The sequence below is a fragment of the Oryctolagus cuniculus genome, chromosome 20 (assembly GCF_964237555.1).
Source record: "Oryctolagus cuniculus chromosome 20, mOryCun1.1, whole genome shotgun sequence".
In the NCBI taxonomy this organism is placed as follows: Eukaryota; Metazoa; Chordata; class Mammalia; order Lagomorpha; family Leporidae; genus Oryctolagus; species Oryctolagus cuniculus.
This window is the reverse complement of record NC_091451.1, coordinates 43,719,244-43,737,507: the sequence shown is the minus strand read 5'-3', so window position 1 is coordinate 43,737,507 and position 18,264 is coordinate 43,719,244. Positions and strand designations below refer to the sequence as shown.

General features: G+C 54.4%; 1 protein-coding gene across 2 annotated transcripts in view; it reads right to left on the bottom strand.

Annotated features, from left to right (window-relative positions):
- EVL (Enah/Vasp-like) overlaps positions 1-17,143 on the bottom strand; it is a 139,893-nt gene extending 122,750 nt beyond the window's left edge. The window contains exon 1 of one of the 2 annotated variants that reach the window (XM_070065396.1): positions 16,647-17,143. In XM_070065396.1, the coding sequence (XP_069921497.1) occupies positions 16,647-16,651 (5 nt within the window). In that variant the 5' untranslated portion in view covers positions 16,652-17,143. The remainder of the gene's footprint in view (positions 1-16,646) is intronic. The other variant, XM_070065397.1, reaches the window with a different exon arrangement.
- Positions 17,144-18,264: the final 1,121 nt, after the last annotated feature.

Below are 18,264 nucleotides of genomic sequence, written 5' to 3'. Positions count from 1 at the left end.
GGCTCAACATCCTGAATGAGTTTGGGAGCCAAATCATATCCGAACCATGGCAGAGTTGTTCTGTCTCAGCAGGCACAGACATGTGGCCCTCTGTGCTCAGTGGATTCTACGTTCTTCCCAGCTGCAAACAGAGCCCAACTTGGCCCCAACACACACCCCATGTTGGGCCACCAAACACATCACTTAGGGACACAGAAATCATACGAGGAATCCTCCCCAAATACAAATGGAATGAAAGAGGAAACCAGTAGCAGAAGGGTAACAGGAACACCCTCCGTTATGTGGAGATTAAATAACTCACTTTACAAACCACTGGACAGACGAAATCACAGGGGCTTGAGAAACTACCTGGAGGTAAATGAAAATGAAAACAGAATAGGCCAAACCTTGTGTGATTCAGCCAAGTGCAGTCCTATAAGGGAAATTTATAACAGTAGGCTTACTTTAAAAAGAAGTAAGATAACAAATCAACAAGGAACCAGAAAAAGAACAGACTAAAAAGTTGGCAGAGGGATGGAGACAATAAAGATTACAGCAGGGATAAATGAAACAGGGAATAGAAAAACAGTTTTAAAATCAATGAAATCAAGAACTGATTCTTTTAAAAGATTAAGAAAGTTAAGAAAGTTTAACCTAAACTAAGAAAAACAGAGGAGAAAATTCAAACAACTAAACCTAGAAATGAAAGAGGGGGTATTACAAATGACATCACAGAAATAAAAAGCACCCCAAGAGACTATATAAAATGATATGCCCCAAAATTGGACAACCTGAAGCAACCTGATAAATTCCTAGAAACACATAACCTACCAAGCCTGAATCATGAAGAATTAAAAACTGTGCACTCATACGTAATTAATAAGGAGCCCGAAGCAGTAATCAAAACCTCCCCTGCAAGAGAAGTCCAGGACAGATGGCTCCATGGAGGATTTTATCAGACTTTTAAAGAAGAATGAATATGAACCCTCAGTCTCTTTAGAAGAACTTGAGACAAGAGAACACGCCCAACTCATGATACCAAAACCAAATGAAACCAAAACAGGTAAAGAAAACCACAAGGTGGATCCCCTTGGTGAATACTGAAGAAAAGTTCCACAATGAAATAGTAGCAAGCCAAATGCAACAGCACACTGTGACCACGTGTGATTTCTATCTGGAATTCAAGGATGGTTCAACATGTGAAGCTCCATCTGTCAGATACACACTAAAAACCATACAATTATCTCAACTAATGCACAAATAAGCGTGTGATAAAATTCAATGTTTTTTTTCATAACTGAAAACATCCAATAAACGAGAAGTTGAGGAAATTGCCTCAACATAATAAAATCTGAATGGAGTTCCTGGCTCCTGACCTCAACCTGGTATAATTCTGGCAGTTGTAGGCATTTGGGGAGTAGACCAGCAGATGGAAGATCTGTTTCTCCCTCTCTATCACTCTACTTTCAAAAAATAAATATGTTTAAAAAAACAGCCTCATATAGGGGCCAGCACTGTAGCCTAGTAGGTTAAGCATCTGCCTGCATCTCATATGGGCACTGGTTCGAGTCTCAGGTGCTCCATTTCCAATAAAGCTCCCTACTGATTGCCTGGGAAAGCAGTAGAAAATGGCCCAATCCCTTGGGCCCCTGCACTAGCATGGGAGACCTGGAAGAAGCTCCTGGCTCCTGGCTTTGGATCGGCCCAGCTCTGGCTGTTGCAGCCATTTGGGGAGTGAACAGGTGGATGAAAGAACTTTCTCTCTGTCTCTTCCTCTCTGTGTCTATCTCTGCCTGTTAAGTAAATAAATAATTTTTTTTTTAAAGAGCCACATATATGGGCCCAGTGTTGTGGCACAGTGGGTTAAGCAGCCACTTACAATGCTGGCATCTCACACTGCAGTGTCAGTTGAAGACCTAGCTGCTCTGCTTTCAATCCAGCTGCCTACTACTGTGCCTGGGAAAAGAGTGGAAGATGGCCCAAGTCCTTAGGTCCCTGTCACCCATGTGGGAGACCCAGATGGTGTTCCAGTCTCCTGGCCTCTGCTGGGACCAGCTCTGGCTGTTGCAACCATTTAGGGAGTGAACCAGCAAACAGAAGATTCTCTGTCTCTCCCTCTCTCTGTGTCTCTGCCTTCCAAATAAATAAATCTTAAAAAAAAAAAAAAAGCCATATGTGAAAAGCCCCCAGGTAACATCAAACTCAATGGTGAAAGGCTGAAAGTGTTTCCTCCATAAGTCAGGAATGAGGTGAGGACGCGTCATCTCACCACCTGTATAGAGTAGAGTTAGAGAAGTCTTAGCCAGGGCGGTTGAAGAAGAAAAACAAAGACAAGGTTCTCACACTGGAAAGAAAGAAGTAAAACTCTGTAGATAACAGATGTTACATGTAGAACAACACTCCAAGGATCACACACACACGGCTAAACTAGTTCACCAAAACCAACACAGAAATCAACTGCATTTCTCTATATTAACAGTGACCAAAAGGAAATTAAGGAAACAGCCACATCAATTTAGCATCACAAAGGGTAACAGACCGTCTGGCTGGTGCAACCTGGTCTTCTGTGGCTGGCATCCTGCATCCTGCACGTTTTCTGGGTTCATCCGTGCAGCAGCAGCCACTTTATCCCACCACGTGTGGTTTAGTACGGTTTATCCTCCATCTGCGCAGGGCTTGGGTCGTTTCTCTGGCTAATATGAACAACGCTGTGAACCTCTGTGTGTGTTCTGCATGGATTTATCTTTCACATTCTTCCTCCTGGGTGCCTCTGGGGGGTGGAACTTCCAGGTTCCACTGTCGCCCTACAGCCAACACTCGTGAGAGCCACCACAGTTGTCTAGAGCAGCTGCACCGTCTCACCCGTTCCTGGCAGCACCCTGGGGTTCCAGGACGTGGGTTCATCCATGGAACCACACGCCCAACATGAGGCTGTCTACATCCTCGCCAACATCCACTACTGCTTGTCCTTTCTGGTTCAGCCATCCTAGTGGGTGTGAACTGGCAATTTCCTGTGGTTTTGTTTGCATTTTCTCTTGTCAAACTGGTACTCAGCACCTCTTCAAGTGCTTTGTGGCCATTTCTGTATCTTTGAGGAAATACCAGTCAGGTTATTTGCCCATTTAGATTGGGCTTTTGTCTTTCTGTTGCTGAGCTGTGCCTTAGCCCACCCGGGCTGCCATAACAAACACACCGTGAACTGCTGGCTTACCCACGTTTGGTTCCCACAGCTGTGGAGGCTGGGAAGCCTTGGATGAAGGCAGTGGCAGCCCGGAGATCTGCTGAGGGCCAGGACTTCCCGTTGGAGTCGCCTTGCTGCCCGTCCTGGCCTGCTTGATAGCACGAATCCCACACACGAGGGCTCTGCCCTCTCCATCACAGCTGAGGCCCCACCTCTTCATAATGCCGCTTTGGGGATTAATTTTTCAACACAAGACATAATCTTTTAGACCACAGCAAATTGTATGAATTCCTCCTATATTCTAGATACAAATCTCTTATCAGATACATGAAATACAAATGCTTTCGCCTATTATGAGAGCCATCTTGTTCCTTTCTTGATAGTATTATTTATAGCAAAAACATTAATATTGATGACATGGAATTTATCTTTTGTTTAGCTGTGCTTTTGGCTGCATTTCTAGGGCACTATTGTATAACACAGGTAGTGAAGAGTCACCCTTATGTTTTCTCCTATAAAACTTTAAGGTTTTAGCCCTTAAGTTCAGGTTTGTGACAAATTCTAAGCTAACTTGTTTTTCAATTTTTTAGACTTGAAAACTTTTTTTTAAAAGATTATTTATTTATTTATTTGACAGGTAGAGTTACAGACAGTGAGAGGGAGAGACAGAGAGAAAGGTCTTCCTTCCGTTGGTTCACCCCGCAAATGGCCTCTATGGCCAGAGCTATGCCGATCCGAAGCCAGGAGCCAGGTGCTTCCTCCTGGTCTCCCATGGGGTGCAGGGCCCAAGCACCTGGGCCATCCTCCACTGCCTTCCCGGGCCACAGCAGAGAGCTGGACTGGAAGAGGAGCAACTGGGACTAGAACCCAGCACCAATATGGGATTCCAGCACCGAAGGCGGAGGATTAGCCAAGTGAGCCACGGCGCCAGCCCAGACTTGAAAACTTTTAACATTATGCCAATTCACTTCATATGTAAATATTAAACATACATGTACACACACAGTTTCTCTTGAAAGCAGGGATGCTAGTACCACCTAACATTTGTTTCATGACAATGATCATAAAGTGAGGGAAGAAGGGTATATTATTATGTAGTGGGTACAATTCAGAAAAGACAACGTATATAGCTATTTGTATGACAAATAATGACTTGTGCACACTTTATATATGTTTTTATCTTCCACATATGAGAGAACACATATGGGTGTGTTAATTTACGTGTATGGCACAAGGTGGGGCTCCAATCTCACGTCTTAGTATGTGGACGGTCACACGTCTCAGCCTTGACGCCTTGTTGCTCATAATTGCAGGGGCAGTGCGTCCTGTTACAAACGTCTGGACGTGGGGTGCTTGTGCTCCGCCTCCTTGGAATTCAGCTTCTCATACAGAAAACCAAGTCTGGTCTTCGTAGCTCAGCAAGGAGCCAGCAAACTGAGAATCGGACGCAGGAGTCTCCGTGGAGGGATGCACGGTCACACTGCTTGCCACCCTGGACTGGACACAGCGCACATCACCCCGCCCGGTGCAGGGACAGCTGGCCCTCTTTCCAGCGCTGCTCCTGTTTGCTGTTCTCTCTGTCTCAGTCTGTTGCTGACAGTTCTCTTTTGCTTGGTGACACAATTGAGAACATTTTCCGTTCCTGAGGAAAGGAAGTGTTTACAAACAGGGCCCTGAAGCTGCTCAGTTAGAAATCGCAGCTGATACAAGGAAGCAGTGCCAGTGGACACGTCTGATCTTGCAAACACCTGCGGCAGTTTTGAGGGGTCCCGTCCCCTCAGCCTCTCAACACCACTTTCTGCTCCCCCAGTACCATCAAGCTGTCTAACGCTTGAGCTGTCTTCTTGGTGACAACGTCAATGATGACAACCACTTCAGGGCCAGTCGGTGCCCAATGACACCCTGCCCGCTGGAGTTCCCATCCTCCCCCACAGCACGGGCTTGTAGGTCTTTCTGTCTTACAGCCCGCCTGTCCCCTCAAACTAATTCTCCTTTTCTTGTCATTGGCAGCGCTGGTTCAACGGCCGGATGAACCAGCCAGCTTCACACGACCTTTGTTTAAAGCTGAACCACACAGGGCCTTTGTCATGAAAGTCTTTTCTACTTGGTTTTCACAGGTTTTTGCAGTGTTGAAATCTGGGTCTTTTTCTGGGGGACTCCCCAAATCAAGACTGATGAAGCACCTGGGCTGTGGGAAAACGGAGACTTGGGATCACTACAAAGAGATGGAAACCCTGAAATCCACATGAAAATAAACCACTAATGAAAAGTAAGGTCATCAAGCGCTCTGGAATCTAACATACTTTATAAAAATAAAAAAATAAAAAGGCAAAAAGAAAGGAAAGAAGGAAGAAAGGAGAGAAGGAGGGAGGGAGGAAGTGAAATTACCGTGGGCTTGGGGCTGGAGCAGCGACCACGGTGAGTGTGGTCCTCCCTGCCCATGCTGCCCCCAGCGGCCCAGGGAGCCTCCTGCGGGCTCTGAGGCTCCTCCCCACGTTCCTCTGTACCGAGGAGGAGCCAGGCCCAGGCCAGGCAGTCAGATGACACACCAAACACATACAACGGCACATGTTCCTGCCCACTTTTGCAGTGAACGAGGAGGACCAGACCCAGCGCTGAGGGCCGCGAGACCTGGCTTTCACCTCCCTGCTGCCTTGTGGCCCGGGTAGTGGCCTCTGGAGCCTGTGTGTCTGGCTGCTCCTCTGAGGCACAGGGGAGCCACGCAGACTCAGCACCCACTAGCAGCCACTGCACTGCTGGGTGCCCCTCAGTTCTGCACACAATCCCCTGCCCCAGGCTATCCGAGTACCTGGAGCAGGGCCCGGCCCGGGGGTGGGGGGGTGGGAGGGACTTTTCAGCTGTGCCTGATGCACAGGTGGGAGGTCTGGCTCTAGGTGTCTGAATCCAACTTTTCATGGTTTTTGAACAATTTTTTTCTAAAAAAAAAAAAAACCCTAAAATAAACTGTGCTTCCATTCATAACCCTGTGTGTGTGCACATGTGCATGCCGGAGACGGAGGGTAGGGTTTGCCTCAACTGTGCCATCAATCCCATCCTGAAAAGTCACCTGTGAAGACCTCTGTCTTCACCGAGTCCTCCTTAGAGACTCATTTTCAAAAGCTACATACAGGGAGGTGCCCGGGCCAGCAGCACTGCATCCCCCTCCGCCTGTCCTCCCACGCTCCCCACCCCCACAGTCCACGTGGGAGGGCCTGCGTTCAAGTCCCGCCCCTACTGCTGATCCAGCTTCCTGCTAAGGCGCACCTTGGCTCAAGTACCTGCATCCCTGCCACCCACGTAGGAGACCTGGTGGGATTCTGGGCCCCTGGCATCAGCCTGGCCCGGCCCTAGCTGTTGTGGGCATTTGGAGATGGGAGATCTCTCCATCTCCCAGCTTTTCAAATAAAATGGAAATAAACAAGAATTTTAAAAAGAAAGCCACATGCATCATGTCACACGTGAGGATTCTGCCCTTGGGAGACACTTGTCCTTCAAGTTAAAGCACTACACATGGTCTAGTCTTTGGCGACCTGTGACCTCACCAGGCCTGTTGAACAAGAGTGCTGTTATTCACTTAATCTTTCCTTGCAGTCAGCTCCCTGAAGCACTGATAGAACACTAACCTGCCCAAACAGTCAACAAACCGGAAAGCTGCTCCAATTACAAGTGAGGTGTTAACAGATCAATGCAGTAGAATAATCCAGAAAGAGGTCCAATTAATTACATGTAACAACAGACAGCCTCTTAAAACCCTGGGAGAAAATGGACATTAAGGCCGGCGCCGTGGCTCAATAGGCTAATCCTCCACCTAGCGGCTCCGGCACACGGGGTTCTAGTCCCGGTCGGGGCGCCGGATTCTGTCCCGGTTGCCCCTCTTCCAGGCCAGCTCTCTGCTGTGGCCCGGGAGTGCAGTGGAGGATGGCCCAATGCTTGGGCCCTGCACCCGCATGGGAGACCAGGAGAAGCACCTGGCTCCTGCCATCGGATCAGCGCGGTGCGCCGGCCGCAGCGGCCATTGGAGGGTGAACCAACAAAAAAAGGAAGACCTTTCTGTCTCTCTCCCACTGTCCACTCTGCCTGTCAAAAAAGAAAAATGGACTTTAAAATGCGTAGCATCAGCAGAAAGGAACACGCAGGTGGGTGACGAGAAGCTTGCATTTCTCTCTCAAGTCAGATGATACACCCCAAATGAACCAGAGGTCTAGCTATGAACAAGACAGAGGAAAGGAGACCACCCACAGTTCTAGAAAAGCAGCTGGATTCTACCAGAGAACCTTCTGGCCATGACTGGACACTGAGAAGCCACGAGAGCAGTCATGAAAACCCCGGAATGGGATGCCTTTGTGTTGGGAGTCACTGGCGGGCCTCTCCACGCCCTGCTGGGTCTCCACGCTGCCCCCCACCCCTTGCCCCCTGGTGCTGGGGCGAGCGCCCTGTGGTGAGAGGTGGGGCCAGGAGCTGTGGGACACATCCTCTCCCCTCCTCCCCAGACACCAGGCTGGGGATTGAGTCACGGGTTGGCCCAGGGGTGGCCTGGTCCTTGCCGAAAGCCTGCACTGCTTCTCTCTCCCTCCTTCCTGGGAAACGCCATGGACTTGACCATCCAATCATGAGGGAGCCTGAGACAAATTCCAGTAAGGGCATCCAACAGTGGACTTGAGCAGAACCCCTCAAAATAGCTAAGGTCATCAAAAATAAAGAAAGTTGGAGAACTCAGCCTACGGAGAGAAAACACTGTGCTGTGCTGGGTGGGACCCTGGACCGCAACAAGGGCCTCAGGTAAAACCGGCACACCTGAATGAACCGTGGACTTCAGTGAGCAACAGACCCAAGAATGCATCATACTGATACCAGACGTTAGGAGAAACGGCAGCACAGGACATGGGACCTCCCTCCTAGAATTTTCTATAAATCTAAAATATAAAGTCTACTCGATTTACAAGAAAGAAAAGAGAAAAGCATTTTTTCATCCCTGGGGGTAGGATCTGCATTTGGGGGACACGTGAAAGCCTGAGAGACATCCAGGAGACTGAGGGTTAAGATCTCAACAAAGACCACGGGAAAACCCGCCCGCGTGACACCACACCAACCGCCACTCAAGCAGCACTGTCACCCCAGTAATGCGCTGACCCACCCAGCACACGGACGAGGCGCTAGCCTCCAACAAGATCAAAGCAGTGCAACCCCTGCCTTGATGAGGCTTATGGTATATCACGAATCCTCTGCTACAGAAGAGCAAACGCCGACTGCTACAGAGGCAGCTAACAGCTAGGCCAGGGCGCAAGGATGCTTCCCCAAGGCAGACACGTTTCTGTTAAGAGTTGAGAGCCTAGAAGTCAGTGAAGGTAAAAGGAACACAAAGTGGTTTGGCTTTGATCAAGCTGGGTGGTTCGACTCCTCAGATCTTTTCTCAGTTACGGATTCTTCCGAAGGGGAGAGAAGACCAGGGCAGTGGACACAGCAGCTCCAGTCGGAGGGCGTGGAGGCAGTGCCCAGAGAATGTCCCCGGCTGCTGGGACCTCACGAACGGCAGGCAGGTGCTGCGTTCCACAGGCCTGGGTTCAATTCCCATCCCCAGCTCAGGCTCCTGACTCCAGCTCCCTGCTGGGGCAGACTCTGGGACGCAGTGAGGAAGACACAATTGACTGGGCCCATGCCACACACACGGGAGACCCACGCTGTGTTCCTGGATGCTGCTCTAGGCCTGGCCCAGCTGGGGCCTCTGGGGAGTGAAGTAGCAGATGGAAGAATGACAGTGCACGTTCTCTCTGTTTCATTCTTTCTCTACCTCCCAAAGAATAAAAACAAGGCCTAGAGAGAAGAGAATACAAGGAAAGATGGAGTGGAGAAGGAGTGCGAGAGCTGCCGTGAGTCTCTGAGAGCCCCAGACAGCTCTGCGTGGAGCAAGTCCCTCTCACTCCACAACACAAGGCTCACGTCTCCCTTCCTGCCACACAGTCAACGGTGCCCGGCTGCAACAGCACTGCCTGTTTTCTGGCACAATTCTCTTCTGTACCTCAAAATGGCATGCCTCCTCATTTTACCCTCATTTCCATCGCTCTCTTTCGTGACCTTTATAGAGAACGGGCCTGGATATTTTTTAGAAGTAGTTGCATCGACAGCAACTGTGTTTTGTTTTGTTTTGTTTTGTTTTTTGACAGGCAGAGTGGACAGTGAGAGAGACAGAGAGAAAGGTCTTCCTTTTAGCCATTGGTTCACCCTCCAATGGCTGCCATGGCTGGCGCGCTGAGGCCGGCGCACCGCGCTGATCCAAAGGCAGGAGCCAGGTGCTTCTCCTGGTCTCCCATGGGGTGCAGGGCCCAAGCACTTGGGCCATCCTCCACTGCACTCCCGGGCCACAGCAGAGAGCTGGCTTGGAAGACAGGCAACCGGGACAGAATCCGGCGCCCCGACTGGGACTAGAACCTGGTGTGCCGGCGCCGCAAGGCGGAAGATTAGCCTAGTGAGCCACGGCACCGGCCGCAACTGTGGTTTCTAAATTAAAATCCCACAGACAGAGGTGAGCTGGAGAGAGCGAGCTCACAGAGGGCAGAACATGTGCAACCTGACTCGTCTCAGATTTTCCCAGGGTCTATCCTCCTCCCAGGCACGGGGCGGGGTGAGGGTGACCACCAACAGCCCAGGGGTGACCCTCACGGACCCTCGGAAGGAAGCACAGCTGTGCTCATGTCTCTGTGTGCAACACAGAGGCTCAGAGAGGCGGGTGGTGTGCTCAGTTGGCCCTAAGCAGTAGCTCTCTGACACCCAGGCTACTCACAGCACAGGGGGTAAGGCAGACCCAACATTTTTAAATATCAAAAAAAGAGAAAGAGGGAGGGAGGGAGGGAGGGAGGGAGAAAGAGAGAAAGAGAGAGAGAGAGAGAGATGGATTGAGGGAGGGAAAACCGAGTTCATTCACAGCCCTAGAGAGCCGCAGAGTGGACGTCTTTCCCACGGCCCTCAGGACAAAGCGCGCCTGCAAGGAGGAGGACGAGGGAGCAGGGTGCCCTCCAGTGGTGAGCTGGAGGACTACCCGATCCTGCATCTGGACTCTACCCGTTCCTGCGTCTGGGCTCTTCCCCTGCTGCTAACCCTCTTGCTCAGCTACACTCCCAGGATCCGCCTTCCTTTCATTAACCTTCCTGCTTTCTTCCTCCCTCCACTGCTTGATCGTGCTGGCAGCAGCATTGGACGCCTCTGAAATGTGTATGGCCGCGGGTCCCGGGGGTCTTGCTGTTAACTCATCCTAAGGAAGCGACCAGAGACGCACCAGAGTTTTATGAGCAGACGTTTATCACAGAGTTGTTCACAATGATGAAAAATTAAAAATGCACTGTTTAGGCCGGCGCCGCGGCTCACTAGGCTAATCCTCCACCTTGCGGCGCCGGCACACCGGGTTCTAGTCCCGGTCGGGGCGCCTGATTCTGTCCCGGTTGCCCCTCTTCCGGGCCAGCTCTCTGCTGTGGCCCGGGAGTGCAGTGGAGGATGGCCCAAGTGCTTGGGCCCTGCACCCCATGGGAGACCAGGAAAAGCACCTGGCACCTGGCTCCTGCCATCGGATCAGCGTGGTGCGCCGGCCACGGCAGCCATTGGAGGGTGAACCAACGGCAAAGGAAGACCTTTCTCTCTGTCTCTCTCTCACTGTCCACTCTGCCTGTCAAAAAAAAAAAAAAAAAAAAATACACTGTTTAAACCGGGGTGCTGGTTAAATAAGACTTGATATACCATCTGATACATTCTGATTCGTCTATTTAAAATGTTCTCAAAGAATACTCAACAGGCAGGGAGTGGGTGCCTGTACCTACACACACTACACCATCAGTTTTGTGAACACTGTCACACACAGGAAAAGACAAAGGCCCTAAGCCACCTGTTTGACGCGCTCTCCTGGAAGTGGCAGGAGCGACGCTGATTCTGTCTTCTTACCTTTCTGCTTTCAAATGTGTAACCTTCAACAGACACTCATTCAAACCAGGGGGAATGCTATTTTTTAGAAAAGGCACAAAATAGTTCCCACCAGAAAGTTACCTCGTGCCGATCTTCTCCCAGTGTTCTAGGAAGGAGGAAACCACTCAGGATTTCCGAGGACGGGCAGCCGCCCTTCTCACTCGCCGCTCGCCTGTCCCCGTGCCCTCTTCGGCAGGTCTCCCCACTCCTCCTTAGCACTTAGGTACACAGTACACAGATGCCCTTAACGGGAAAAGCCCTTATGTGAAACCATACTGATTTATATTCATGCAGCTTATATATGTACAATTATAAAGCCAAGTTTAAAAATCTGATGTTTAGCCGGCGCCACGGCTCACTTGGCTAATCCTCCGCCTGGTGGTGCTGGCACACCGGGTTCTAGTCCCGGTCGGGGCACCGGATTCTGTCCTGGTTGCCCCTCTTCCAGGCCAGCTCTCTGCTGTGGTCCAGGAAGGCAGTGGAAGATGGCCCAAGTGCTTGGGCCCTGCACCCCATGGGAGACCAGGAGAAGCACCTGGCTCCTGCCTTCGGATCAGTGCAGTGTGCTGGCCGCAGCGCGCCGGCCGCGGCGGCCATTGGAGGGTGAACCAATGGCTAAAAGGAAGACCTTTCTCTCTCTCTCTCACTGTCCACTCTGCCTGTCAAAAATAAATAAAATAAAAAATAAAAATAAATAAAAAATCTGATGTTTATAAAATTGGCTTACCTAGATATATAAATACAAACACCACCACTACACCAGCAAAACTCAAAATGATATTACTATAATAAAAGTTGCTCAAATGAAAATAATTCTCCACAAAGTAAATATGGTAATGTACTGTGCTAAACACAGGAGAACAGAAGAGTCTAGAAAGACACACGGGGTCAGTGCTGTGGCGTAGCAGGATGTGGGTGATGGTTCAAGTCCTGGCTGCTCCGTTTCCAACCCTATTTCACCTGGAAAAGAGGGGGCCCCTGCACCCACATGGGAGACCTGGAAGAAGCTCCTGGATCTTGGCTTCAGATTGACCCAGCTCCAGCCATTGCAGCCATCTGGGGAGTTTACAAGCGGATGAAGATCTCTCCCTTTATCTGTCTCTACCCCTCTCTGTAACTTTACTTTTCAAATAAATAAATAAATCTAGAGGAGGGGAAAAAAAAAGACACACATACATGGCCTGTAGCCCCAACAGCTGGCTTTGTGGCTTTTTTAACGTGACTTCCACAGCCATCTGGAGAACTTTCCTCCTAACACCGACCTGCAGCGTTGGGCTCACACATGGACTTGGTCATGCCTGTGTTAGCTAATGCAAGCTGGAGGTGACAGCAAGGCCGGAGTCCGTGCCTAGGTGTCCTATGCCATAGCCTGTAATCACACTGCACTCTGTGTAACTCCAAGATGGACAAGGTGCCCTTGGCCCAGATGGAGTGGACCCCTGGCCTGTGGCCAGGCATACCGACGGGCTGCACTGGCCTTCCCTCACATCTACAAGGCTGGCCCCACGGGGGCAGGTGAGCGTTCCAAGCATCAGAGGTGATCCTCTCTCATTCAACCACTGCCGTCTGCAACCACACGGCCCTGGGTCTGGGACCCTGACGCCAGCCCCGCCAGCCCCCCTGGGAATACTTCTGGCATCTGCCACACACGTCACCGCTGCACTCCAGCACCTGAGCAGTGCCCGTGAGGGAAGTGCAGCGTTGGCCTCACTCCAGTTCTAGACAATTTCGAAGAACATTTGAGAAATACTTACGTACGAGACCCACTGAAACAAAGTTTAATGAGAAAAAAATACTTACATACACAGAGCAAATTTAATGATCTGACTTCTGGAACACTTTCTTAAATATAAAAATGTTAATGCCTACTTATTAAATCTATAAAAGAGAGGGAAAACGTCCACAGGACACAATCCCATGGCTAAGCAACTCGGGTAAATAAGCTGGTATATGGCACACAGTGTGCATGCGTAGGTGGGCTTTCTCAAGTAGGTGCAGGAAGTGACCTAGTGAACATCTATAAATGATTTACGTATGGGGACCAACCCCATCCAGTCCGCTGCAGGCAACTCTAAGTCCTCAAGAGCCGGCTTCTGAATGAAGATATGCAAATATAGATGATCTGTTGGAAAACAAAACAAGAATTCAGGCTCTCCATGTGGGACCAGGTGCCCAAAGTGGCAGCTTGCCCACCACAAACACGTGCCCCATGGGTCAGTTTAACTGCGGGTTACACACAGCAAGAGAGAGATCCGCGAGGCGATGTCCAGGACACAGAGCAGGGCTGGGTGCCTGGCCTAGCCGTGTGCCCGCATTCCACGCTGCAGTGCCTTGGTCTGGGGCCTGGCCTGGGCTCGACTCCAGCTTCCGGCTAATACAGACAGTGAGAGGCGGCAGTGAGGGCTCACAAACCCTTCCTGCCCTCTCTCCCTCCAACCCCGCCTTGGGAGACGTGGTCTGGACCCATCCAGTCCCATCTCTGCAGTTTCAGGCATTTGGGAAGTGAACCAGTAGACGAGAGTACGTGCGCCCTCTCTCTCTCGCTCCTTCTCTGATGAAAAGGAACCGTAACAACAAGAAAAATGGAATGAAGAACAGAGAGGCAGACATGGAAAGCAGAGGAAAGGCTAAGAGGTGTGGAAGACGCAGGAGACGGCCACATACACATAACTGTGGTTCTGGAAGGCAAAGTGAAGAGAGCACAGGACAGGGCATTTCGGCACTACTCGGTGACGACTTCCAAAGCTAACGAGAGACCCAAGGCCACAGATCTGAGAAGCCCCAAGAAGCCCAGCTCTAAATACAAAGAACTCCGTCCCAGGGAGAGCCCAGGAGGAGTGCTGACAACACAGGAGAATACTTTTAAGGCAGCCGGAGAGAAACACTGAGCACTTTCAAAGGGACAGCAGGCTGACAAGTGACTTCTCAACAACAACGAAAAGTCAGAGAGATGAAATGGCTTTAAAGTGCTAAAAGAAGGCCGGCACCGTGGCTCACCAGGTTAATCCTCCGCCTGCGGTGCCGGCACCCCAGGTTCTAGTCCCAGTTGGGGCGCCGGTTCTGTCCCGGTTGCTCCTCTTCCAGTCCAGCTCTCTGCTGTGGCCCGGGAAGGCAGTGGAGGACGGCCCAAGTGCTTGGGCCCTGCACCCACATGGGAGACCAGGAGAAACACCTGGCTCCTGGCTTCAGACAGGCGCAGCACGCCGGCAGTAGCGGCCACTTGGGGGGTGAACCAATGGAAAAAGGAAGACCTTTCTCTCTGTCTCTCTCTCACTAACTCTGCCTGTCAAAAAAAAAAAAAAAATGCTAAAAGGAAAATGATGGGACTCCAAGAACTCTGTAACTAATGAGAAGACTCCAAAAATGGAGACAGGGGCCGGCGCTGCGGCGTAGCAGGTAAAGCCTCCGCCTGCAATGCTGGCATCACATCTGGGTGCCGGTTGAGTCCCAGCTGTTCCACTTCCAATCCAGCTCTCTGCTATGGCCTGGGAAAGCAGAGGAAGATGGCCCAAGTCCGCCACACCCATGTGAGAGACCTGGAAGAAGCTCTTGACTCCTGGCTTCAGATCGGCCCAGCTTCGGCCATTTTGGGAATGAACCAGCAGATGGAAGATCTCTCTCTCTCTCTGCCTCAGCCTCTCTGTAACTCTGCCTTTCAAATAGATAAATGTGAAGGAGAAGGAGAAGGAGAAGGAGAAGAAGAAGAAGAAGAAAATGGAGACAAGTGTAGGAACACAACATTGTGGTAACGGTTGTATCACCCGATGACTGGGTCCGGGTCCTTGTCTCCAACGCAAGAAAGGATTCACGGACCAGACACAGGCAAAGGTTGGCAGCGGAAGCTACATTGGCATGAGTGGTAAAGCTACGGCTGGAGAAGGAGAGCAGGAGCCCCGCAGGGCGAGCCGCCCACCACCCCACCAGGGTCAGGGCCATTGAAGTTTGAACTGGAGGCCTGGGGCGAGGCGGGGCTGAACTGATTGTTCACAGAGGACATAGTTTGGGGGGGGGGGGCGTGTGCACACCCATTTCCTTAACCTCTTGTGGACAACTTGGAAGTGTCATGCCATCAGCTGCATGATGGAAGCCAATGTGACAGCCGTGGTAATTTTACCACAACGACCTGATAATGAGCTACAGGCGATCCCCGGGCCGCAGCCAGTGGCCATGTTGGGTTGGGGCCAGTGCTGGTGAACGGAGGGCTTTGGGGGGTGCAGGTGGCGCTGCAGGGGGGCTGGCCCTGCGGGCTTTGCTCCCTGCCTCCTAGCCCACATCAGCCGAAGCCAGCCGCCCTGCGCTGTTATCTAAAGGAGACCAAGTAACCCTGAAAAGATATTCAACCCCAGTAGTTCAGGGGAAGCCACGCGCGGATGCCCCCATGCGCGCCTAGAATGCAAGCCGGACAGGACCCAACGCCGTGCAGAACGCAGACGGCGCACACGCCCGCCGCACAGCTTCAGACACGCGCGTTAGCAGCCAAGTAGCTCACGAGCGACACGTGTGCCTCCTCAGCCCGGTAGCACACGCCCTGGCGAGCGCAGAGCCCGGCGCTAGCGACAGCCCCCAGGTCCCCCGCTCACGACAGCGCGGTCCCAACAGCGGAGGCCACCCGGACCCACGGCTCCCGAAGCCCCCCGCAGCGGAGGAGGACAGCCACAAGGAGCGCGGCCTGCGGCGTGGGCGCCGGCTCAGCGCCCCGGGACGCCCCCGACCCCGGAACCTGACAGCAATACCGAGGGGGCGGGAGGCGACCACCGCCCCGGACGGCCCCCGACCCTGGAACCTGACCGACAGCGGCACCGAGGGGCGGGAGGAGACCACCGCCCGGGACGCCCCCGACCCCGGAACCTGACCGACAGCGGCACCGAGGGGCGGGAGGCGACCACCGCCCGGGACGGCCCCCGGCGCCGGAACCTGACCGACAGCGGCACCGAGGGGCGGGAGGAGACCACCGCCCGGGACGCCCCCGACCCTGGAACCTGACCGACAGCGGCACCGAGGGGCGGGAGGCGACCACCGCCCGGGACGACCCCGACGCCGGAACCTGACCGACAGCGGCACCGAGGGGCGGGAGGCGACCACCGCCCGGGACGACCCCGACGCCGGAACCTGACCGACAGCGGCACCGAGGGGCGGGAGGCGACCACCGCCCGGGACGACCCCGACGCCGGAACCTGACCGACAGCGGCACCGAGGGGCGGGAGGCGACCACCGCCCGGGACGACCCCGACGCCGGAACCTGACCGACAGCGGCACCGAGGGGGCGGGAGGCGACCACCGCCCCGGACGGCCCCCGACCCTGGAACCTGACCGACAGCGGCACCGAGGGACGGGAGGCGACCACCGCCCGGGACGGCCTCCAGGTCGGCCGCGGCTACCTCGGCTCACCGCCCGGCGGGCCGGGCCTCGGGTCCGAGCGCGCGGGCTGGCGATCTGGAGGGGCGCGCGGGACGACGGCGGGGCCGGGGGGCGCTAGGCCGGCTCCCCACAGCCCTGCTCCCCGCCGCCCGCGAGCGCCGAGGCGCCGGCCCCAACTCACCTCATTGTCGCTGCCGGCGGCGGGCGCGCGGGGCGCGGGGCGCGGGCGCTAGCGGGGGAGCCGGCCCCGGGCGCGGCGGCTCCGCGTCTGGCTGGGCTGCGGGCGGCAGCGGGGGCTCATCTTCTCGGGGCGGGCGTCGCGGCCGCTAGCTGCGGGGAAGGGCTGCGGCGGCGGCGGCTGACAGCCGGGCCCCGGCCCCTGCCATCTTGGCGGGCGCGCGTGCCCGGGCCGGCGCGAGCGCGCGAGCGAGCGCGCCCGGGCCGGCGGCCGACGGGGTAGGGAAGGGGGCGAGCCCGCCGGGGTCCACGGGGGCGCGTGAGCGCGCGGCCGCCTGGGAGTCGGGGCGCGTGTCAGCACCCGGGCCGAGGTCGGGGATGCGCGTGCGGCCTTGGGCCCCTGCGCCCGCCGAGGGGACCGCGCGCGGCTGCGTCTCTTCGCCCGCAGCCTTTGAGGCAGAGGAGCGCGCGCGCGGCGGCCGAGGCCGGACACAAAAGGCGCGGGGCCCCGCGGTCCGCGCCTCTGGGGGGGCGGGGCCGGAGGCTGCAGAGGCGGGGCCCGGCGCTGAGGGGCGGAGCTTCTGGAAGGCGGGGCCAGGGCGGGGGGGCGCCGGCGGGCAAGTGGTGCGCGCTCAGCTGCTGCCCAGAGCCCAGGGCTATGCGCGTCGTGGCTGAGGGCTCGGGCCCCTGTACCCCGGGGCCGACCCTGGCCCCAGGGGCGTCGAGGCCTCCGAGGCCGCCGCCGACCGACTTCCTCGCCTTGTGGCTGAGGAGCCCAGGAGGGCGGGCGTCGCAGCCTTGGGGTCATCTCAAAGCCAGAAGGACCCAGCACGAGCCCTGCCTCGCCCCCCGAAACCAGAGCTTGTGAGAATCGGGGAGTCGTCCAGGTTTTCTCTGGTCTCCTGATTTTTCAATCCTGATCTTTCCTAGGAGTCAGGGGCTGTGATTGCTGTTCGAGTTCAGAGCCCAGGCCCTCGGCGTTCCCCCTCGCCACGTGTGAGCGTTTTATTCCCGGCCCGGGACCACAGTGTGTGCTTAGGGATCTTGCCCGGGCCACGGTCCACAGTAGCGCGTGCCCAAACCACGGCTTTGCTGGGGTCTCGGAATCCCAGTGTGCGTCCAGGTGAATGTCCCCCATGCAGGGTCCAGCGTGGGTCTCCCTGCCTCTTCCTCACTGGGCACAGGCCCTTGGCCGGTGTCCCCAGCCAAGCTTGAGAGGGGGCCTTGAGCAACAACCCGCTGCAGCCCTCAGGGTTAGTGCTCCTCCCGCCACGATGCGGACAAGGCTTTTGTCACTTAGACATCCCAGGTGTACTGTGGGGAGGCAGGGTTACCCCCAGTCAGCACTTGTCATATATAAGCCCTGGATATGAGCCCGTTTACTGGCAGTCTTTCCACTGGGGGCCCACTCTGACCTCCGTCTGGCATTGTGCCGGCTGCCTGGGGGGCCTGCGGCTGCAGGAGGGGGGTTGCAGGGAAATGCTGATGGCAGACTTGCTGTTGAACCCTAGCACCAAAGGCGAGGGGCACAGACCCCTGCCAGGCTTTCTCTAGAGGACTCTGGGCTGGGGGGACAAGGAGAAAGAGAAAGTGACCGGCCCGGAGTCCATCACCCAGTGGGT